At 30.7% G+C, this 26200-nt stretch overlaps 1 protein-coding gene across 2 annotated transcripts in view; it reads left to right on the forward strand.

Moving 5' to 3' along the window:
* The first annotated feature begins 1120 nt into the window (after positions 1–1120).
* Positions 1121–26200, forward strand: part of mRpS31 (mitochondrial ribosomal protein S31) — a 75386-nt gene continuing 50306 nt past the window's right edge. Inside the window, exon 1 of one of the 2 annotated variants that reach the window (XM_085827206.1) lies at positions 1121–1229. In XM_085827206.1, the coding sequence (XP_085683332.1) occupies positions 1165–1229 (65 nt within the window). In that variant the 5' untranslated portion in view covers positions 1121–1164. Of the gene's footprint in view, positions 1230–6881; positions 7034–26200 lie in introns of those variants that run through there. The other variant, XM_085827205.1, reaches the window with a different exon arrangement.

A 26200-nucleotide genomic window follows, 5' to 3' on the forward strand; every position in this document is an offset into this window, starting at 1 on the left:
CGACTGTACATCTACCATATACCGTATTTATCTTCTTTTCAAATCGCGCCAACATAATAATTACGCCAAATTGTTTTCTGGGCATGCGCAGTATGCGACATTCGTTTAACACTGTTCAACTCACAGTGCGGTCTGCCATTACGCCACCAGGTTCGATAGGAGATAAAGCAACTGCTTTTTCACACAGCTGGGGGCAAAAGAAAAGGAACGCAATGATTTCCCGCTTGAATAGCCAGCGGCCAGTTAGAAAACTGCATGACAAAAGCCCCCAAGACGAATGCCCACTTAAAAACAGCACACATTTTCAGAAAATCCAAAATAGCTATGACTTCCTGAAAAATTTTACGAGTAATAATTATTATGATTAAAAATGAAATTTCAAGTAGGAATAAAATTAATTTATGTAAAATCCAAGATGTCAAAATTTAACTAGATTGTTTAAAACCAGGCTTTTAATTCACCATTAAAACAGTGTTTGTGATAACGCTCACAAATGTTTTCTTAATCATGATAGAATACGGTCCTTTTATTTTTTCGTTGAAATAAAAGTTCGGCTTTAATTCTCCATATTAAATTCATTATATGCAAAATTGTCTGCAGTGTTAAATTATTCATAAATTATTCTCTGTATATGATGAAAATTTACATACATTTTATACTCCTTATAATTTTGTAGAATTAAAACAAGCAGTGTGGCCAGTATTCCCTTTCACCTCCCTTTGTCGGACTTATACGAAGGCACTTCTATTTGTCGCGTAAATATAAAAACAAAGTTTCACATACATGAATAGGTTTTTAATTATATTATTTTGATTGACTCTCTGTTCTATATACATACAGGATTTTAATTCAGTCGGAGCCTAAAATTAAATGTGTTCCGCTACTTAAATTTATTGTTCAATTATTTGTTATTAATTTAATTAATTTTTTATTTTATCTTTATTCATGAGTAGATATAAAACGTTGGTTTATAGCTTTGTGGCGCTGGTGCTGCGTGGCGCTCACGGGGGGGGGGAATGTACCGAGGAGTACGTCATCAACTCCGAACCATGGACCTTATAAGAAATAGACTAACCCAATTGCGTTTTCTCCCTTGTCTGGCGCGTTCCCGGCTGTCACCTTTATCACATCCGGAGGAGTAGGGACGACTTCCAGAAATTAGCAATGGTTGGCTATTGCAGCGCGTACAATTGTCACGAAAAAAGTGGTGGTAGTGTCTCATTTCACAAGTAAGAATTTTTAAATATTTTTATTTTTGACACTGAGATTGCTTTGTAAATACTTAGCATGTTTTACAAGCATAATTAACGTTCTAAATAATTATAAAGCTGTTGCATGCTTTCAGGCTTGTATATATTTTTAGCTTTTCCTATGATGTAAGCGAATTTGTAACTTCTTCCTTTAGAAAATAATATTTTAAATCTGAACTAACAGAAAAATTCAACCAAGTAATTTTCTCTTACAATTACTAAAACTATAACTAAATACTAAAATGCCTAAAAATGAATTTTTGAAAGTTTTTCTTTAAAATTTATAATTTTGTGCTGCTTTTTAAAATTATAGGTAAATTTTAATTCCTAGCATTATAACTAATCAAAAATAAGAATATTTAAGAACGAAAAGTATACATCTTATATAGCTGGTTTTGTTGTTAAAAGCTTAGCTTATAAAGTAAAATGTAATATCTGTTTCTCAGCTTTAGTTTCAACAGAACCATATGATGGTTTGCCAGGTTTCAAATATTATAAATCTGGATGTAAAGGTTTTACTTCTCCTTCCAGTGACGTCCGAAAGATCTGCAAAAATGCAGAAATAATTTTTAAGCAGACTGAAAAGGAGTTTAAATTGAATAAAAAAAATATTATAAATTTCATGACTCTAAAAGTCTTAAAAAGCATAGGAACACATATATTTCCTTCTCTTCAAGACCATATTTATGATGATGAGCCAGATAAAAACCACCTGATTAAATTAATTAAAGCAGTGATATTTCAATATTTAAAAATCAGAATGCATCATGCAGTTGCATGTTACAATGAATCCAAACAGAGAGAAAATATTCGAAGCAGATTTACTAAATTAATTTTATTTAAGCATCAATAAACCATATTATCTGTTTCTCTTCCTCTCTCTCTCTCTCTCTCTCTATATATATATATGTGTGTGTGGGTATTTACATTAATAGATAAATAGATATAATCTTGTTTTTACAAATATTTGAAATAAAAAGTGAAGTAAGCGAATTTTTCAATGCAACAAATATCCTAAATTGTTTACTTTCATACATATGTATTTATGGATGTATAGTCATTCTGCTTAAAGTATTTACAGGTATATAAAATTACAAGGTTACTTTAGGCGCATTAATAAAAATTTAAGATTGGACATATAATATCTTGTATTTTATAGTAATTATATTTTTTAATTTATTTCTAGTTCCGAATAAAGATTTTTTTATTTACTGCGAATTTTAAAAAAATTTTTCATTACACTCAGAAAAGTTTATGCTCCGAATTTTATGAGTTATTAATATTGTCATAAATGATCATCTTTTAATACCATAATAATTTTGAAAACAGAAAAAATAAATAAAACAATCCTTGGTTTCTATAAACATTTGAAATGATAAATATTTGCTACTACTGCCTGAAAATGTTCATAAAATTAAAAAAAAAATTACCGAATCTTGTTTAATTTTACCTTATTTGTTTCATAGCAACATGTGCTATCAATGTTACTTAATTTTACTTTATTTGTAGGCAAAAGTAAATTCATAAATTTTTTGTTTAGAGTTTTTACCGTTTTATCAAAGTAATGATGTTTAGACAAGAATTACGCTTATGCTCGAAATGCAGTAAAAAAAATACTCAAAATGCACTAAAAAGTGGTTTCATGAGATATATAAAATCTTATTAGCAAAAACTGTGATTTTTATTATCTCATCATTTATACAACGTATCACATTTAATAATTAAAAAGAGTTATGTGATACAAACTCCATATGTTTCAATGTTACGATAAACTAAATCGTCTCTACTCTCTCTGCCCGACATGTGTGTGACGCACGCCCCGCCCACTGGGTTAGTCTATTTCTGATAAGGTCCATGCTCCGAACGTGCAATATCCTGTTCGTGACGTCATCAGGCATTATCACCTGGAATATACAAACAAAATATTTCTTTTCTTTCCACATTTTTAAGTTTTACATTCTTTTCCCCTACATTTAACTTGCAAAAGTAATAGATTTTATAAAAGTAATATGTTTTCACAATTTTTTTCTCTCATTTTATTTTACAAAAGTTTTTTTTTTTTTTTCCCTCAGTTTAATCTTTCCTTTCCGTGTTTTACATTTTTCACTTTATTTCTTTTACAAAAGCTGTACTTATTTTCCTACGATTTTTTCTTTTTTTCTGTATTTTACTTCAAAAAGTAATTTTTAATTTTTCTTTTATATAAAAGTATTTTTTTAATTCTTTGAAAAATTTTCTCCTTTCATTTCTTTTTTCTTTCTTTTATTTTCCTCTTACTTAAGGTTTTTCTTAATGTTTTAAATACTTATTGATGTCGCACCTCCATTTCTCGAAGCGTAAAATTACATATATATTTCTCTGTCTATGAAATTTAAGCTGGAATTTACACGCATATAATTTCCCTCTAGAGGGTTTCATGGATAATATTTTCTGCAAATTTAAACCAATAAGTACGATTTTCCTTCCATATAGCTTACTTAGCATATTATACTTCTTCTTATTTTTTTACGTTACTAACACTTAACGGGTGATACTCCGAACCTTCTCTTCTAACGTATTATACTAACTTTTTGAAACACTATACAAAATCGTCGCGGATTCTCTTTTACACATCTCATTTTTGTTCAAAGGATTCACGAAATGTGTCAAACAAATGTAAATTTTTAACTTTCTATTTTCCATTTAGACATTTTGCCTTACATTTAACCTTTATCATGTTTTTAAAACATATCCCTGTTAATATTCTGATTCTTTTTTTCCTAAAAATAAATACAGACTTATACGGATTTTTTAAAGATCTACTGACTTTGAATTAAACCTTCTAATTCAGAAAAAATAAATTTTCACAACATAAAATCTACTTGAACTAATACATGGACATCTCTAGCCAGTTTAGTTCAAATACATACGAAACAATATGAAATTTCTTATTATTGTCTACCCCAGTTTAATACGTACCAACAGCATTTCATTTCCTATTATTTTACATTACAGACATTTACATGAATATATTCAGAACACTCCTTTTAATTGAGCAGGAGGTTTCAGATATATTACTAACATAGATTGACTCTTTGAAATATTTTACAAAAATATCTTGGATTTTCTTGTACACATTGTATTTAAATCACCGAACATACGTTATATTTTTATTTCTATCAAATGTGAAAACTTCACCCGGATTCTTAATGTGATCCCACCATTTACCGCAGACCTTCATAAACACTGCTATATTTGAACTTAACACAGCCATAAATTTTTAACAAGCTACAGAAGTTTTAACTACAGAGAAGAATATCCACATTGTAATGTGATATTTTAAATTCACTAGGGAGCCATATTTGTGTAAAACATCTAAAAAGAAAGGATGTCTGGACATGGAATTAATGTTCAGTCACGGAAGTGAAACTTTGTCATCTTTTTTCCCAACTTAGAATATAAAAATTTTCCAGCTCGGAATATTTTTTTTTTCAGAGAGTATGATCATTATTTTTACAAGTCTCAAAGCTTTTTAATATATTCCTTGTAACTTATGATATGCATTTCAAATTGACAAACACTGAGCTCTTACAGCTTTTTGAGAATGATTTAAGTTATGATACATAGCAAATAAAATCCTACATAACAGGAAATATTGACATGAATTTCCAAATAATAATACAACGTAACTTCAATATATTCAATTTAACTGAAGATACGCATTTCAAACTGACATTACTTAGAGTTCTTGCAGCTCTTTGAGTACATCTGATATTTAATTTTTCACAGATATGAGAAACATTTTTGCATATAGTACCATACAAAACATATAATATTGACATGAACTCCATATCATGGTCCAACGTTGGTAACTTAAATGAACCCTTAATACATTTTAGTATGAATTAATTTTAAAAAGAAAAATTCAAATGCAAGTATTCAAACAGAAATGCTTCACAAATTTACATATTAAGCAAACATTCAAGAGAATACTATATATCTAGAGATATTATTTACACTAGTTGGTAATGTAATTTATTAAATTAGCTGCAGACGCATAGGAGAGGTATGCAATATCCATGAAAAAACTTCCTGCCAAGCCAAAGAGCAATAGTGAAATATAACATATAAGAAGGGAAAAAAAATGTGTCTGAGTATGGAAAACATGAACAAGAAATGAATATTTTTTCTGAAAATGTGCCGAATGGGATAAGTCAGGAGTAGGAACCTTAACCAGTTTCAGGAATAGGGCCTGAAAAATAATGAAGTATTTTTAATCTTATTTTTTGTCTATAATGCATTTATTTATACTAAAATATTCTGTTTGAAGACTATATTCTACACTTAGAAGGAATTTAATAAATCAGAATGATTTCGTTTTCTGAAGATTCAGGTTCAGAAATATTACAACTCAAAAGAAAAAGGGTTAGAGCGAGAATGAAGTATACGGTAACCAATAAAAATTTTTTTTCTTCCTAGAAAAATGAAAGTGAAACTTTTTCCACCAAAAAAAAATCTAAATGAATTTTTTTCGGCTTTTCAAAATCAAAGTTGAGATTTTTCTTCCTAAAAGAATTAAAGTGAAACTTTTTCGACCTAAAAAAATCTAAATGACTTTTTTTCGACTTTTCAAAATCAAAGTTTAAATTTTTCCCCTTACATTTTGAATTTAACATGGGTTTTCCCATAGACAGAATAAAAGTGGAGATTTTTCTTCCTAAAAAATTTAAAGTGAAACGTTTTCGACTTAAAAAATCTAAACGAATTTTTTTTTCACGTTTTTAAACTCAAAGTTTAATTTTTCTAAGTACGTTTTGAAATTAACATGGGTTTTCCCATAGACGAAATAACAGTGGAGATTTTTCGTCTTAAAATATTAAAGTGAAAATTTTTCCAATATATTTTTCTGCTTTTTTTCATGACAGAATGCCGTATTTGTTCCCAGTATTAACATTCATATGAACTTCAGTATTCTAAATCTCTCTCATAACTTTACTTTTTCCTATCAATAATAAGAAGACGAATGGAATAAATGCGGGTTATGCAGACATAAGGTAAAAATTTGGAAGTAAAAGAAATTCTTCAGATCTAGGCAGTTCAGTAGAATGTGCAAATATTCATCCTATTCGAAGCTTATTTTTGGAATTACATAGCATAAAAATGTAAATTTACTGAAAAGAGATGTAATGAAGTTCAAGTACTCTGCAAAATCTGGACGGTAATTATACAAAACTAGTTATACGGAAGGTTTCCATAAAGTAGTTCCAGCGAAGGAAACACGCCAGCAGTCTCCTAAAACTTTAAGTTAGCACCTGATCTTTGCTCTTACAAAAGTTAAGTAGAATTGAAGATTCTACGTAAGAGCCAAGGAGGTTAGAACTATTCTAACCTCCTTGGTAATAGCGAAGATAAAAGGCCCACTTAGAGTTTCAGGAGATTGCTGGCATGTTTTCTTCGCTGGAACTACTTTATGGAAGTCTTCCATATAACTAGTTTTGTATAATTACCGTCCAGATTTTTGCAGAGTACTTGATCTTCATTACATCTCTTTTCAGTAAATTTACATTTTCATGCTATGTTATTTCAAAAATAAGCTTCGAATAGGATGGTATGGACCTAAGCTTAATTTTTCGCCCTATGGACAGAAAGACTTAGAAGGTGCAAAATAAGATATATTTGTATATTCAATGTCTGGCTGCAGATTTCTCTACAAGAATGGCTTGTTGTGCCTTAAAGTTATCGCAGTGTGTTAGAAGTCAAATTGTTTACAAATATGCAGCGAATTATTCTGTTGTATTTAACAGGTAATCCGAATTTTATTTCTCGTATGTGTGGTTGAATGTACCGGTTAAACAAAGAACTGTTTGCTATAAAAATGTAATTTTTCACACTTTTATTCTACTGCGATGTATACTTTTACTTTAGTTTCATAAACACGGAATCTGCATCGTTGTATGCTAATGCTTTAATTCATAGATTAAGTATGTGAATAAACAGGCTGCCAAGTTACAGTACACTCCGCTTAATATGTTCGCAGATATTGTTATTCGAATATTGTTTTCGATTTACCAAAGTACCGCCAGTTTGTATACGAAAACATGGAAAATGCATCTCTTATTGTGATCAATGTTTTGATTAATATAATGAAACTATTAGAGAATAATTTTTTTAAAAAAATAAAGTCGCCAAATAAAAGGTAAATTCTCCTTTTGTGATCAAAATAGAGTATAAACATTACCAAGTGACAGAGAAATGTCGCCAGGTGAGGGGTTAAGTGACTAAACAGCTTGGTTTTGATTTCAATGAGTCATTTAAAATTAGGAAAAACGGCAACCTTAGCCTCACATGCGCTTTGAATAACTCTATCAGTTATGAGTGCAATCAAATGCAATTCTTTCTTTTTTAGGAACAAAAAGGAATTTTACAGAATCCCCCCCTTGGGAAAACAAAGTCTTTGAAATCATCTACAACAAACTCAGATTGCTTTTTTACTTAATTAAAAAAATTTATATTGGTATGTTCTCTTCCAATAAGAGATACCGGCTAATCTTTGGAATATGGTAACAGGTAGCTTGGCGATATTTTGGTAAGGCGATAAAGGTTACTAGCTAGGACTTTAGCAGTGTACATGAATAAAGTCAAGAGTGTGCGCAATGCCATTTTTGTGCAATTCTGGGATGTCTTTTTAAGTGAAAATAGGTCGACGTGTACATGAATACCATATATGTGCAATTCTTAAAAACGCGGCATGCAGTGGATGATTCTGCACTTTCTCCCAATTTTGCACCTAATTTTCGTCATGATTAAGCACTTATGGGTTGATCTTTACAATATGGTAACTGGTAGTTTGGCGACATTTTGGAGGCGATAAAGGTTACTACCTGGGACTTTGGTAATAATGTGAGCAGTACTCAGTTCCCTGTTACGCATTATTTTGTGTGAGGGAAATGAGAGATCATAGGATATGTCATGTGATATTAATGGACGAATTTCGGTTCTTTAATCGGAAAAGGGGGGAAATCGGGAAAAATCTGGAAATTTTGTATTTGGCTTTATTCTGTGTTGTGTGAAACAGTGTTCGTGAATTTTTGGATCCCATGGCCGTAACTAAAGTGAATTCGAAATGGGTATTTATGTTAGTATTAATTTAATGTATGTGCTCATTTATATTTTAAGTAGTGTTTTTTAATTTAATTATATTTTAATTAAATGATAGTTATTTTGTGACTTTTATGTTTGTAGGAATTTGGTATACGTTTTAGTTGAAGTAAACGTGCAAGGAAATAATTTAAATATTTGACACTAAGTATTTGTAATGCGGTATGAATTCGTTGGTGACGTGTATAATGTAATAGATGATTTAGAGGTAAAAGTTTTTGGATATTTTATTTATTTTATATGTGGAAATGTTCATATTTGGAAAGGGTAAATACTTTTTCGCGATCAGGTAATTTCATATATGTTCTTTTTACCAGGTTTAAAGATTGAGAAAATTGTCATGTATTTTCGTGAAATTTTTGTAATTTATGAGAAAAAAGCAGTGTACATGGATATAGTGAAGAGTGTGCGCAATGCCATTTTTGTGCAATTCTGGGATGTTTTTTTAAGTAAAAATAAGTCGGCGTGTACATGGTTTAGTGATATTTTAATTAAATGATAGTTATTTTGTGAATTTTATGTTTGTAGGAATTTGGTACACGTTTAAGTTGAAGTAAACGTGCATGGAAATAATTTAAATATTTGATACTAAGTATTTGTAATGCTTGCAGCATGAATTCGTTGGTGACGTGTATAATGTAATAGATGATTTAGAGGTAAAAGTTTTTGGATATTTTATTTATTTTATATGTGGAAATGTTCATATTTGGAAAGGGTAAATACTTTTTCGCGATCAGGTAATTTCATATATGTTCTTTTTACCGGGTTTAAAGATTGAGAAAATTGGCATGTATTTGTGAAATTTTTGTAATTTATGAGAAAAAAGCAGTGTACGTGGATATGGTGAAGAGTGTGCGCAATGCCATTTTTGTGCAATTCTGGGATGTTTTTTTAAGTAAATATAAGTCAGCGTGTACATGGTTTATGTGTATGTGTTATTTTGAAAAACGCGTAAGGAGTATGGTATTGTGCACTTTTTCCCAATTTTGCAGTGAATATTTGTCATGATTAAGCAGTTTTGTTAGATAAAATTTCTAGCATAAGTGTAATTCGGCTAGTAGATTGTTGGAGGAAGTGTTCAGTAGATAAAAAGAAAAGAAACATGTCTTTACTTCGTGAAGACAAAATGGCGGCGGGAAAAAAAAAATAGAGGGTTGCTGTAGGAGAGTTGGTCGCCAAATTTTCGCCAAAAAAATGCCAAGTTCCATAATGTAAAGATCAACCCACTTATGTTCCATAAAAGTTCTAGCATAAGCGTAATTCGGCTAGCAGATTGTTGGAAAAAATGTTGAGTAAAAAAAAAAGAAAAAAAAAATGCTTTTACTTTGTGAAAACAAAATGGCGTCCAAACAAAAACTAGCAGGTTGCTGTAGCAGGATTGGTCGCCAAATTTTTGCCAAAAAATCGCCAAGTTACCATAATCCAAAGATTAACCGAGATACCTTCTGACTGTTAAGATTAAAGGTCAAATAATTATAAGAAACGTTAAAAACAGTTCATAAATAAAGTTTTGCACTAGAGACATTATAAATAGTTCATAAACAAACTTTTGCATTCTCCTATCTAAAACACTAAAAATACCTATTTATATTTTTATTGATATTTTTTATATTAAATTTGATGAGTTCCTGTGCTATTTTGATGGATATTTTGTCTCATCATTTAATGATACCAAAATAGCCATGGACAAATACGATCATATTAAGAGGTGCCTAACTTATGTAAACAAAAACATATGGAAGTATTCATTAAAAAATATAGCTTGAGTAACATCGTTATTAAATTCAGCAAAGCATTTGATATTTTTAGACCAAAGGGGTGTTATCCCAGAAGGGCTGTTAGTTTTGAAACGGCATTTTGCTTCGAATCACTATAAAGGGCTGTATCACTTTTCACATTGTTGCCACCAAGTATTTGTCACCCTGCATTATAGTTAACCCGGTGGAAGTCGCACCAAGAAAAGTTACTAGAGTGGGCGCGTGGGGTATCATATACCCCAATATTTAAAATATGATAAAAATAGTTTTATTTAGTTTTAAAGCTGTTTTTCTTGTTTTCATGTATTGTAAATATGTGAGTAATAATTGGGTTTCAAAAAATTAATTTCGAAAATAATCTTAAAGTTAAGATAAATGAAAATAATTAAAAAATAAACATCATGCCTCTAAGTTTCATTGTGTCTCTAATAAACAATGCTTATTTTATTTCTTTTCACGAAATACATTCATGTGTTCTTGGCACAGAATGTTTTCTCATTTTAAACGTTGCTTTCACGTTCTTCTGTCCTTGGCGTGAGGGCAAAAAATTTATCGTATCTTTCATATTTAGTTGTTTTGAATTTCATGTATTCGTTTTAATTCTTCGTCGAAACTTCTGCTTTTGTTTTGCATACAGTACGTCAGTTTCTTGGTAAAGTATTAATCTCTGATCTTTGTTCAATACTTGTTTTCATTAATTGTAATGCTAAGTCCTTCAAAAACAGACTTCTGTTTCTGGTTGGTGGATTAGTAGTTGAATGTAATATAATTCAAGCATTTATTACAGCAATATTCAGTGCAGGAAAGAAAATTACCATTGGCCACCTCCTTGTTATTCTGGCAATTGAATAATTGGCTGACCCCATATCCACTGGTCCTTTAGTCATATTATAAAAGCATATAATTGCTGACATTTTATTTTCTACAATAGTATCATCTATAGTATGACCGTTATATAATGTTGAAAGTATAAGAACAGTTTTTCCTTTTTTAGGAACATCAGGAATTAATGTTTTATCTTTTTCGAAACCAAAACAGCGTAGAAAATATTCCTAGTTTCATCTTCAGTTTCCGAAATGCAATCTTCATCGCTTTCAAATATTTCTAATAAATCTCACAGGCGTTGCATCTCCAATTCATAGGGAGTCATTCTTTTTACGATAATGTGGTTAAAAATTTTCAAGAATTTAATGTCAAGTACTTTAAAATCACTTGCGAGTAGAAATATTTACTGTTACACTCCAGAAATTAATATCTGAACTAAATATTCGGTCAGAAAAACACTTACGCGAACAGGCGCGTGGGATGTGTCATACCCCAGTTCCAACAATATACCGATAGATCTTTTCTGAAACACACAGACAAAGAAAAAGCGATTCTGAAAGTCAACCACAACTAGAAACTCAGCTACTGAATACAGCACAGAATTTCAGTTTCACAAGTTAGGAATATTCCACTTTTATGTAGGGATGGGGTATGACACACCCAACGCGCTTTCCCATGGGTTAAAGAAATTCAATATTGAAGAATATGCCTTAATGTGTGTATGTTTCTTGCAATGTGGAAAAAACGATAGATAGAGCCATCACATTTTGAATAACATGCTCCTCCACAAAACATGGGCACCTAGAATCATGAATCTTGAATTTCAAAATTGTTTTATTATCAGAAAAAATTTAACAAACTTTTGGTAAACAAACTTGATGATTTCAAAGCGAGCAATAGCAACAGTGTATAAAAAAAAACATATCTCCAGCACGCAAGACTGTTTGTCGGAAATTGTTAAGATTGTGTTATCTTTAGTCCAAAAGGGTATTAGCCCTAATGTTCTCAAAATGTGTATGTATTTGAAAAAGGGGGAAAAAATGCCCTTTGGTCAAAATATAAAATCTGAAAAGAAAAAATAGCCTTCAAATAATTACAAAGGAACTTAATTTAAAATTTTTTAACATTTTTAAAAAATTTTAAATTAAGTTCCTTTGTAATTATTTAAAGGCTATTTTTTCTTATGCTGTCAAAATAGCCATGGACAAATATAATCATATTAAGAAATGCCTAACTTTCGTAAACAAAAACTTATGCAAATATCTTGGGTAACATTATTATTAAATTCAGCAAAGCATTTGAAAGGTGTCTGACAAAGTCAGGAAATGCAGTTCTAAAGAATGCTCTATTGAAAACTGGGTACTCTTCTGTTATCAAGACCAGATTAGGAATATATGTAGGGGAAAGTGCAGAATCACTCACTGCTTTGTGCATTTCTCAAAATCACGAACTCGAAAATAATAAGTCAAAGAATTGCTCAAACTCGGTAGCCATGTACACATTGATCTATTTTCACTTAAAAAAAATCAGAGAATTGCACAACTTGGCATTGCACACTTCCTTGATTTTGTCCATGTACACATCGATATACGCCATATAAGTGGGCGATTCTGCATCATAACAAGTCAAAGAATCGCACAAACTCGGTATCCATGTACACATCGACCTATTTTCACTTGAAAAAAACATCAGAGAATTGCACAAACTGGGCATTGCATACTCCCCTTGTCCATGTACACATCGATACGTGCCATATAAGTGGGTGATTCTGCACTTTACCATGTATGTATACATATGTGTGTATACATGTAATGATTTCAAATATACGTAGATGAAAGCAGTGGACCTCCCAACAGCTTACGATACTGCGTAGATGACCGAGAAGACCGTAGTGGCTTGATTGGGAATTCAGATGAATAGTTACCTTTTTTATTTTATCCATTCGTTAAACGATGTGAGATTAGTTGAAATAAACTGCACTAAAGTTCCACGCCTGTAGGGTCGAAAACCGGCTGCGCCATATTATTGTAGTGAAACTGTGGTTTTAATGTGGCAGAGTGGAAAGCATGATGACGCAATTTAGCACAACATATCTTGAAAAATCACAATCTTTATTTTTTCCATGCATATCAAATCATCCTTTTTCAGATAAGATACTTCCTAATTATATTTGAATACATAAATTGCATTTTTAATTAGAACGTCATCTTAAGTAAGCAGCAGCATGGTGTAAAAGCGTCTTGTCAGCATGAAAGTTATGCGGGGAAAAGGGAAAGGTTATAGTACTTTTATAGCAAGAAGGTTGAAGTTTCAGTTCACAGTTTTGGTTTAGAATTAATTTGATTGGACGAGAGGCATCTGCATTAAAACGTTACATAAGATAGAAAAGTCTGGAACCTGTGAGAAGAGATGAATTTAGGGGCAGATTACCAAATTTAGAATGTTAATTTTGAGGTCGTCAATTATTTTATTTTGAAACAGCTATCATATTTTGTTATATCTTACACATCCCCCCTTCAAAAGAAAAGTTGGGTGAGCAGGGTGGAAGAACAAGCATTAGAGCAGCAAAATGTGAAAGATATAATTGTGAAAATACAAAACATATTTACTTTTTTTTTTTTTCTAAACAAAAAAATTATTGCCATAAAACTTTGACCGATATTTTGACATTTCATTGAAAGTCATAAAATTTTGAATTGAATTATGAATTTTAGCACTGTATTATTTTTCAACAATAGCATATCTTAGAGTTCTGAGGTAAGAATGTCAATGAAATTTTGTAAAGTTCTTGAAAGTTCCACACACTAAAAGTTCAAATATTTACACAAAGTAAATGCTCAAACAAAGTGTTTCCAATTTTTGTTGATGAAAATATTTCTATTATAATATAAATTAAGATGCCAACTTTCATGTTATTTAATTATTGTTTTAGGGAAAGTATTTTAAAATATAAAACTTTTGTAACATCATTCATAAACACAATTTCAAATTTTTCATTATTATTAAGACATTTAAAATTTACTTATTCTTTACAAAACTTGAAGACTCCACAACTTTATCTAAATACTAGCATTTCCATCATATTGGTTTATCAGTTGTGCAAACTGGTGTTTAATATTCTTCACCAGTGGCCAAAAGATTTGCCAAATTAGCAGTTACTGTTTGATGCTGTTTTAGATCAATTAACATAACTAATTAATGCTGTTTTAGATCAATTAACAAATGCAAAAATCTTTTCTACATCAGATTTGGCATCAGGCTATTGGCATATAAAATGAAATGAAAAGGATACTGAAAAATTGGCATTCACTACAAATTTTTGACTGTATGAGTTTACTAGATTACCTTTTGGTTGGAAAAATTCCCCAGCTGTTTTCCAAGGAGCTGTTAGATAAATTTTAAACAAATATCAGATTCAATTTTCTTTAAATTATTTTAATGATATTATAGTATTCTCTCCAAATTTTGATGAACATTTAAATCATCTTAAAATAATATTTGATATATGTGAGAAAGAGAATATAAAATTAAAACAATCTAAATGTAATTTTGCTAAAGAAAAAATAAATTTTCTAGGATATGAAATTCAAGCAGGTAAATACCAGCTCAGTAATGCAAATATAGAGGTTATTAAGAAATTGCAACCCCCTAAAAATATCAAAGAATTACAAAGATTTTTAGGAAGTATTAATGTTTATCATAAATTTATTCAAAATTATGCTAAAATTAGAGCCCCATTAACAAATTTACTTAAGAAAGATACTCCTTATAATTGGACTGATGAGTGTCAAAAAGCTTTTCAAAAATTAAAAGATGCATTGATTTCTAGACCTATTTTAACTTTGTTTAATCCTAAATATCCCTGTCATGTATTTGTTGATGCGTCCAAAGAAGCTGCTGGTGCTGTTTTAAAACAAGAACATCCTGATGGTAGTTTACATCCAATTGCTTTTCATTCTAGAAAATTAAGATCTTATGAACAAAATTATGCCATTACTGAGCTGGAATGTTTATCTATTATTGATGCATTTGATAAATTTTATTATTATTTACATGGTAACCATTTTACTGTACATACTGATCATGCTGCTTTAGTTTGGCTTAAAAATATAAAACACCCTACAGGTCGTCTATTTAGGTGGTCTTTAAAATTATCTATGTATGATTTTGATATAAAATATAAAAAAGGATCTAATGTTGAAGCTGACATGCTTTCTAGAAATCCTATGTGTCAACATTTAAGATTGCAAGTTAATTTATTATCATTAGAAGAAATAAAAGAATATCAAAATTTAGATAATGTTTGTAATACTAAGTATAGGAAAATGAATGATGTCTTAACTGTCAAAAAACAGGGATTGTACAAAATTGTGATACCCATGTCTCTACGTACGAAATTACTTGAAAAGGCCATATACAATTTGGTTATATTGGTGTATCATCTATGCTAAATTTGTTATCTCCACAATATTATTGGCCAGGAATTGTTCAAGATGTTAGAAATTATTGTAAACATTGTGAAGTATGTCAGTTTAATAAGAAAAGTAAACAAAAGAAATTTGGTTTAATGCAAAATTTACCATCAGTTAGTGAACCTTTTGAAATATTATCTATTGATACTGTAGGTGGTTTAAATTATTATAATTCTACTAAAAAGTATATTCACATAATTATTGATCATGCAACTAGATATATCTGGACTTTTGCTTCCAAAAGTGTAACTACAGATACTTATATAAATTGCTTAAAACAAATTTTCCAAATTCAGGTCCCTAAAAAAGAATTTAAGTGATAGAAACGCTGCTTTTACATTTTCAAAATTTAAGCACTTTTTAAGGAATCATAATGTAAAACAATTGCTAACTACTGCAAATAGACCCCAAACTAATGGTAAAATTGAACGTGTTAATCAAACTATTATAACTAGATTAAAATGTAAACTAAATTCTTATCAAGGTAATATAGCATGGACAAAATTATTACCCCAAGTAACTGAAGAGTATAATAATACCCCTCATTCTGTAACAAAATTCCCTCCATCATATTTAATGTATGGAAAATTACCTTATGATTCCTTAATTCAAAGTCAAGAATTGTATCCGTCAATAGAAGAAGCTAGAAAAATAGCTCAAAAGAGATCTGATGATTATCATAATGTAAATAAAGAAAGATATGATATTCATTTTAAACCTAGTAATTTTAAAATTGGTGAATTAGTAATGTATGAAGAATTTCAATACCCTAATACACGTAAATTATCTCCTCCATTCTCAGGACCTTATAAAATTTTAAAACAATATTCTGAAGTTACTTAGGAAATAGATAGACCTAATCCTTTAACTAAAAAGAAATCAGAAATTGTTCATTCAACTAGATTAAGACCTTTTAATCCAGCAAGTGAGTTTAAGTTAACTGTCAAAAATAGTAGAATTCCTATCTCTGTTCAAAATTAAAATTAATTTTTTCAAAATTCTCTTTTAAACATTTTCCTGATTATGACTTTTAATACCTGATTTAGACTTAAACCCTAATTATGACAAGTTATTTTCCCGACTATGACAAACTCCCGATCTTGACCTTTTATATTTTTCACATAATTTGAATTATTTTGTAGCAAAAATTTTCTTCTTATTGTAGGATAATATTTGTTTCTAATTTACAAAATTATAAAAAAGACTTTAACTTGATTATACAAGTTATCTGTCTTATAATTTTGATTTTATATGATCTTTTATTTTTCTAGAACCACTTTGAGGTAATGTACAATGCCAAAAACCAGTTACCTTGTATTAGGCAACGGAGGTTTTTTGATATTTGTACCTAGCACCCCCCAACCATCAGCAAGTAATCACGCTGATCTGTTGGCGAGGACATTCCATAGTTTTAAAGTGAAAGTGGTCATGTTCTAGTGTGTAATTATATTATTTATGTTGAATTTTTTTTGAATAATTATAATATTTTGTATTGAAGTGTAAACTATGTCAATCTTTAATTGCCTACGATGAGAGGAAAACTGCACATAATATATTATTCATAAATTGTATAATCTATTTCTTTTCTAAGTTTTATCTGAAGGAAGAAAAATTTTTAATATTTTCTAATCAAAGCTTACTATTATGAAAACATATTCAGCGGAAAAAAAATGCATCATATTTGTGCACTATCAACATGCATCAGATTTGTGGACTATCTGGCATTTAGAGATTTTACCAGATATTTTCATTCTATTCGAACTCTTTTTATGAAAAGGACATTCAAAAACCAAAATGGACATTTTTAACAAAATTGAGGACTTTTGTAATTATAACTTCTTTATTTATCAGTATTCCATATTTATTATGTTATAGTTTTAAAATTAGTCATATATTGTATATTTATTTATAACTCATAGTTTTAATGTTCACAATTTCATATGCTATAAAGTCAAAATTTTATATGAGAAAGTCACAAACTATGATAGGCCATAGTTAAAGCTTGTACGCTATGTCCTGGATGTTTTCATGTCTTTTCTCATACTTTTGCTTTACTCCTGTATTAATGCTTTTCTCACTCTGGCCTTTCCTTTTTGACGGGAGGGGGGAAGATGTAAGATATAAAAAAAAATACGATGGCTTTGCTGTTTGCGAACCAGCAACCTTTAATTAATTTTCTGCAATTCAGTATCTCCCCTTAGACCATTTCCTTCTAGAACATTCGCACCTATTACATAACCTCCTCGTATAAATGCTGCATCATAAGTTTTTCTACATTTTTCTAGAAGCTACTCTGTTACATAACCTTTCATATAAATGCTGCGTCATAAGTTCTCCTACACAGATGCCTTCTCGCCTTCGTCCTGCTAACGCTTCCACTATGCTCCTCTTTCTTTGTTAGAACGTTGTGATGTATTAAAAGTTTAAAATCAGTCGTATCTAATAGTTCAATTACTGAATAAGTTCTTTGATTAACTCCATCTGGAAAAAGTCATCTGCTATAAAATAAAATAAAGATATGTTTGCTGTTAAAAGTGAAAAGTCCCGAGTTGTCATTTTTCTCCATGCTTCAAACATCCCAGCTTCGTCAACCATCTGCCAGAACGTATAATGGAATAGCCTGACCATTCGCCCACGATGTGTTGGAATAACTGAAAACATTACATATATATACATACACGCATATGTGAACACATCCATACATCATACATGCATATATTCACACATTTTTGAATCCTATCCTGCTAACGGAACAGTACCAAAAACGGCTCAAGTGCAGAATCGCCCACATATTTGACGCGTTGTGTTTGGCGCTTTTTCGAGATTGATAAATGTGCCAAATGGTATCCAAGTCGATTTTGCCGTTCTGGAAGGTGAATTTCAGAGCATTTTCACGCATGCCCAGTATGTATTTTGAATTGAGAATTTCTTTTGAGCGCTAAATACGGAGCATTTTCGTGCGTGCTTAGTATGTATTTTAAAATTTAGAATTTCTGATTGGTGTAGATGATAATAGGTGGTAGAGGTGAAGTTATTTTAAACAATAATTCGAGAACATTTCTAAAATTCATTACTTTTCGTTCTTCGGCTGAGCGGAGTGGATTACCCCTTTTCAGGTAAGAGAAGGTATTTTTATGTTTCAGTGTTTTGTAAGGATTTTAAGTGTTTGAAACTTACTGTGTTTTGAAACGATTTTTAGTTTTTAAAATTATGTTTTTGTAAGGACTAAATTTTCATATTTTAAAATTTTTTGGAAGTATAAGTATTAATTTTTCAGGGTTTTGTAAGGATTTTATGTTCTTTAAACTTACTATGTTTTTGAAATAATTTAAGTTTTTAAAGTTATTAGGGTTTTTTTTTTTTTTTTTTTTTTTTTTTTTTGAAAGATTTCCAGTTTTAAAAATTTCCCACTTATTTGTTTGGCGCTTTTTACAAGAGTGAGAAGAATTGGATTTTTGTCAATTTTCTTTGACCTTTTTAACTGAAAATAGGTCGATATGTACATGGATAAAGTCAAGAGAGTGCGCTATGCCATTTATGTACAGTTCTGGGATGTTTTTGTAAGTAAAAATAGGTCGATGTGTACATGGATAAAGTCGAGGGAGTGCGCAATGCCAATTTTGTGATTTTTTTTTAAAAAATGAAAATAGGTCGATGTGTACATAGATACCGAGTTTGTGCAATTCTTAAAAGTGCATCAATTGGGGGGTTATTCAGCACTTTACCCAATATATATATTATAGGTGAATGTATTTTAATTATTAAGTGTTTTGTAACGATTTTAAGTTTTTGAAGCTTACTATGTTTTCTTAACTATGTTTGTTATTTAAAATTATTAAGCTGTTTTTAAAGGATTTTCAATTTTGAAAATTTTGCTTGAACTTTTATTTTGTATTTATTTTAACTGTTTGACATTGTAAATGTCGCGCCTTGCGTAGTGTCTTCTGGAAGGGTTGCAAATCCATGAGACAAGACGCAAGAGTGCGCCAAGTTGGCGATTTTGAAAAACGTGCCAAGAAGTGGGCGATTCTGCACTTTCTCCAAAAAAACTGTTAGATACAAAAAGGCTCTATACATCTTTCTCATTCATCTGTCTTATATGAATTAGACAGTCATGAACTTTGTTCAAAATCTTATATAGTAAAATTATAACAATGAAATGTACTATTATTTAAATTTCATGATAATAAAGGAACCAAGAATTTTTATTTAATGACCTTCTTAGTTGCTTATAAAAGGAAATGGGATATGCATAACATCGATAATTTTAAATTAAAAACAGGCACCATCTGCATAATATCATAATCTTTGATGTTCTGGGAAATTCCTTTGAGAAGTGTTAAATTTCTTTCAGTGTAACAAAAATAAATATATAAAAATAATAAAAACAAATTATTTTAGTACTAGTCTTATATATATCCTCAGGTGGCAAAATGTGGTGATATGTGTTCTGTGCTGGGTTTTGGCGCGATTGTATGTTGTGTGATGATTTTTGGCGCGAATGTTTGTATGGCAACCCGTTTGATGTTGAAACTTGATTTTGCTGTAGTGGTTTTATTTGCTGGTTGGTTTGGTGGACGTTTTAAAATGGTTTATGGCTGTCAGCAAAGTTTAAGATTTGGATCGTGGTTTTTGTGTAGTAAGTTTTTATCGCTACTTTCGAAAATCTCAGAAAGACGTGTGATATAGAAAAATCGGGCCACTTTTGTTCACAGACGTAGTGTGACTGGCGATATTTTATTTGCGAATGTATGCTGGACTTCATATGCTCTGTGTCTCGGAAGATAGGGGGGCGGAGTATAAAGTGGTAGAAACTGATGAGTTTTGCTGATGTTTGAAATTGATATATCTGCTGTTTGAAGAAGCATTCACAATGGTAAGTGCATTTTATTTTATTGTTGTTCTTATTTTGTAAAATGTTATGTTCATTGCTTTTTTGCTATGAATTTCTGTTTTTATTGTTGTTTTTTAAATTGTTTGTAATGTATCTTAGTTTATTTTGTTAATTTGTGTGCAGTGCCAAGGCTGTGCGCAATGCTTAGATTGTGCAATTCACTGATGTTTTTTGAAATTAAAACATAACGCTTATTTTAGCAAGGTGTGCGGAATCGGTCGCGGACACTTAACTGACACCAGTTAGCCGACAAGGGCCAACAGGACATTTAGCCAACACGAACACTTAGCCTACAGGATGTTTAATCAACAAGGACAGTTAGCCGACAGGACATTTAGCCGACACAGACACTTAGCCGACAGGACGCTTCACCGTCGTGACATTAAACCGACGATGAGTCTTGCTCTTCCCAATGCTTTTATATTTCTAATATTTTCACATTTCATTACTACTTTGTTCAACACATCACATTACGTTCATTCCCGGATAAAGTCGTTTTGCTCCTCCCACTAATGAAATTTCTTTTCCGTGTTAGGAAGTAGAGTGATTCGCCCTACTCATCGCCACACTGGACCTACTTTTTTGTCTAAAATGCTATTACATTCTCAGAATGCTATTTACAAGTTAGGTATTGCATATTTATTAATCTGGGATAGGGCTCCGGCACGGGAATTCGTACCTCGTGGCCTGCGCCAACCTAACAGAAGTAGGTTTGGTTTACATAATTACGGCAAAGCCAGAGAGCTATCTGCCTAAGGGGAGTAATTAAACCGACACCAACTAATTGGTGTCGGTTTAACTGTCTTGTCGGCTAAGTGTCATGGACCCATGCGCAATTCCTAGATTCCTATGCTGCATACATTGTGCAATTCTCTTTTTTTTTTTTTTTTTTTTTTTTTTTTTAAGTTAAAATAGATCGCTGTGTACATGGATTCTGTCCAAATATTTTTGGTTAGAAACTTTACGTTTTTACTATCTAAATTTTTTGTTTTTGTTTCAGATTTTTGGTGTAAATTGTGTGTTAAAAATGTGGTTTTTGCAGACATTTCAGGCTTAAAATTCGAAATGTAGACAAAAAATTTAGATAGTAATTATTTTGTTAAATAAAGTCAGTTGGGTGGTATATTAACTGCTGAGTCCATGTTGCTTGAATTGAATTCATACTTTTGATTGAGACCGTTTTTGTATGAATAAATATAAACTTAGGTTAACATTAATGCTTTGGCATAATTTCATACTATTAATAATATACAGATGCAGTCAGTATGTGTGTCACATGGTAAATCTTCTTTCATGCCTCCTTATTTTTGAAAAATAAAATGATGAAACTGTAGATTAATTCACTTTAACTTTTGCTCCTAATTTTATATAAAAAATAATTACCAAAAAATACAGGGCTAGTATAAATGTTACATTCGTTTTGAAAAGGCTATATTTTCACAAGTTTTTCACATACATACATGAAAGATATATGAAAAGAACCACAAACTCACCAAGTTCATACACTCTCTACAAATATTCAATATGTGCCCTTTTGGTGACAGTACATGCATCCAGACAATAATTGAGCTCATTCCATACATTTTGTAGCATTGTTGTCCAGATATTCGGAATGCACAAAAAACTGGGTGGAAGATTGTGTGTCAGATTTTAAACTGCATCATGTGTAGCTCCTGTAACAATTAAAGTATGAATTAATGAGATGGATTACGTCCGTCGACTAGATATTTGCGTGAACGTGCAGGAAACATTGGAGGATGAAGATTTTGTCATTAAGTCGATATTCAGCAATGAAGCAACATTTTTACATATCCGGGAATCTTGGTGAAATAGTGAAAAAACTTGGTGAGTTTGTGATTGTTCTCATATATTTTTCATGTGTGTATGTGGTTTGAAAATTTAGCCTTTTCAAAATGAATCATTTATGCTAAAGAAAAAGAAAAAAAAAAAAAAAAAAAAAGTGGCATAGAGCTAAATCACACTTCTACTCATTAGGATCTAAGAATTTGAGAAGTCAAAATAATTCCAGAGTTTCTCATAATCTTCTTTTTGTCTCATAAAATTGTTAAAAATGGGTTGAAGGTTCTTGAAAGAATCATTTGTGTAGAACTCCAAACTGGTTTAATCAGACTTTGTAACTTTGAACAAAAAAGGCACCTAATCAACCAAACTCATGTTTAAAGGATAAAATTGTCCTTAACATGAATAAATTAACACTAATTTTATTGTACTTTTTGTTTTCCAAGAAATCAAAGAAATGTGTGAGTATTAAAAATAAGGGGAAAAAAAATGACAGTGCACCTGTCATCCACTCTTTAATGTGGTGATTTGTTAACCAGCTATAAAAATATAAAGTTTTAACCATGATGTAAGAAAATACCATTTAGTAATTGATATGTATGATTGGCATAAAAAGGTGGATCGCAGATCATCTCATTAATCTGGTTCAGAGATCGTCTCTTTTTTGTTTTTTGAAGTTGCTGTAATTTTAATTGATTTGATTAAAATTCATGATTTTATTACCCTATAAACCTAAATACCAGTAGGAAAATATGTGTGTATATAGGGTGTAACATATATCTACCAGGACAACCCTGTCAAAATATGACTGCACATGTGTGAAGAGCTAGGAATCAGCCTATCAGAAAACTGTTGACCATTGGCCTGTGCATTTAAAGAAATAGAACCTTTCATCAGTTTTTGCTACAGTACCTATTGAATGTTTCTTGAGTATCTATTTCAGTAATAGTAATGATCAGTGGAATTATAGGTAAGGAGGATAAAATTTAGTTTTAACGAGATAATGCAGCTCCAAGCACAAGTATGGCTGTACAATACAATAGATTGATAACGTTTCATAACACGTATTGATGCATCATGAAAGTTTTTCTATTAAGCCTTAAAATGTGAATCCAAGCAGGTGGAGGATATTAGATTTGAGGTTCATTGATATCTGTATTTTCTGTATTATTTCTGCAGTAAATGCCTATATATATGCTGTTATTTCACATTCACATAATGTTGCTACAAGCACTGTCTATCTAGCTATTGTTTTTATCGTTAGAACATATTTCAACTAATTGGAATATTTTGGAAAAACTCCTCCCCCCCCCCCACTTGCAATTTCACTCCTTTAAGGGATCAGATTGGAACCGTTTTCTCACTGAAGTGAATCGGTTCTTTTTAATAATTCACTAACTTAATACAATGACCTTGATGAATGCACTTGGAACAGATGTGGATCAAAAGTGGTGTCCAAAGATGGGGGAAAAGTGGAAAGATTCGAACAGGGAGTGGGATCAGTGGAATCAACTCAATCAAATTCTGGAATAAAAAAATGCTAAAAAAGTAAAAAATAATGAAAACTAAAACTCTTTTTTGTTAAAAATGACGTTATTTTGATACTATAATTGATATTATGTTGCTATTACAAAGCACAGTGTAAAAATAAATTTTTAGATTTGAATCGGATCCCAAAGAACAGGAAATTATTTGCTGACAATACTGGCATTTTCCTTTTTAATCTAATTTGACAAAATGTTACCAAATATTGCTCAGGGTTCTTATATGCGGTAGGGTCAACAATTTGTTCTGCAACCTTGAAAAAATACATTAGGTAGAAAAATTTAGGTTTATAAATATATACTAATTCTAAAGAAAATTAAAGAGAAATTCACAGCTCTTGACTAAAAGATGTGAGTAAAATAGGTAAATAAATAAAAATGTAATTTATTATTTTACATAAATGTAATAATATGTATAAAAAGTAATACCTAATATATATAGTTATACAATGACGCAGTATTCGAAGAAATAAAATGAAACTCCAAGGAAGCAAATAATCAAGACTCCACCAAAGCCAGATTTTTGGCTAGAGAAGGAACACTGGAATGATGAAAAGAGATTTAATAATCATGACCTCCATAGGAACCAGATCCACGGCTAGTGAAGGAGCAATGAAAAGAGTGAATAATTAACACTCCGAAGGACCCAGATCTGCGAACTAGAGATAGAGCGATGACAGCTGGGAGTCTGAGGGCGAAACTGAGCACCTATAATCTACATACTTTAAACAGATCATCACGTTGGCAGATGATGAAAAAAAGTGCCATCCATTTGCAGACCTCAGGGAAGGGGAACAGTTTTGCTGAGATAAATTGGTTTATTCAATGTTTTGTTTTTTAAATACTGGATGGAACACAAGCAAAACAAAAGCACTCATATATACGTATATAACACACACATACACACATAAAAAAAAGGTTAGAGACATTTTCGGTAAATAATAAAGGAAAGAATGTTAGTGTTTACATAAGAGGAATCAAATTTTTGGCATGCTTCCCAACAAGAGCTCTACATGAACTGTTAAAGAACTATCACTTTGTTTTCCCTGGATCAGAGATCCTTCACTTAGTAAAGTGAATACGATCTAGAGTGGATTTCCATCTCTAGTTCAAATAATATGGGACTGCAAACATCAGAAGCTTTTCCAAGAAAACATTAACTTGCATAATTTTTCATTATTGAAAGAGGACTGAGGTAGGGCTTCCATAAGGAGGAGCCAGTGCATCTGTCATTTTTAACCTGAATAACTAACTCATCCTCACCGGCATGAAAGTCTTGGAATCAAACATGCTTTTTTGTTGCCATTTTTCATTGAATGCACATTCTGTTTAAGGTATTATGTAGAAAATTAATATTGAGGGAACTAAACTGTTATGTAATGTTAATTTGGAACAAAAACAGATTTTAAAATTTTTCATTAAGAATGAATGTAGCTTGAATTTTAGAAAAAACTAAATTTGCAATCTCACAGAAGATCTACATCATCAAACTCTAGCTACACCTACTTTTATTTCTAAACCTTACTTACTAACAGGCATAAACTGGTTTATGCATATTTAACACACAAATCCTAAAATTGCTTAAACTTAATAGTTAAACCTTACTATTGAGATAATTTCTTTAATCAGGTTGATAAATTTGTAATGAAGAATAAAAATGAAATCAAATTACTAAATTTCAAACAGCTTGTACTTGCATTAATATTAATATTGCTTCTGTTTGTTTAAGAAAATGTTATTGCTCTTAATTTTAAAAAATGCTATTCCTCTTTTTTTTTTAATTAATTTATTAATTCTAAGGTAATTGCTCTTAATTAATTTATGACAACTGCAGCTATTTCTATTGCTCTTAATTAATTTATGACAACTGCAGCATAATATAAAGGATTTGGATATGAAAAGAACATATGGAAAGAAGCTTTACATTAAATTCACATAAAACTAATTTTAAATTTTTTAATACTGTATACACTTAAGTAATGTCTGCACTTTTTTTACTAAAATTACATCACTAAAATGCAGATGCAGACATTACATGGGTTGTTCAAATGTCATGATTTTTCTTGTGAGTAATTTTGGCTTTTAAATTTGATTTCAAACAGCCATGTTAAGTTCTGAGTGGAAGAAAATGGCATGAGTAATAAAAGTATCAAATTTAAAGTTGTCTAATAGCTACCTAAAATTTACAGTCTCACTTTCTCCCACGCACATATATAAATTACCTCATATGTTATGTTATCAACACTCATTGCATATTAGTTCGCACATATAGAGGCACAAATTAAACAACACTTGCAAGTTTAATATTTACTTTCATGCAAATTAAATAAACGTTGAATCTCTTAATATCTTGCACACATTATTTTAAAAAAAACCTGTTCTGACGCACTGTAAGAAAATCCATTTCGTTTCATCATTCCCCGCAACCAGCCTTCCCTTGCCTTGAATTGCGATGTAGGAATGTCTTCTTGTGCCACAGCAAGCGCTCTTATTTGGTACTTTACCATGTTACTGCGTACCC

Source organism: Stegodyphus dumicola, chromosome 11 (assembly GCF_044657685.1).
Source record: "Stegodyphus dumicola isolate Sdum_Otavi_A_Nest chromosome 11, ASM4465768v1".
NCBI lineage: Eukaryota > Metazoa > Arthropoda > Arachnida > Araneae > Eresidae > Stegodyphus > Stegodyphus dumicola.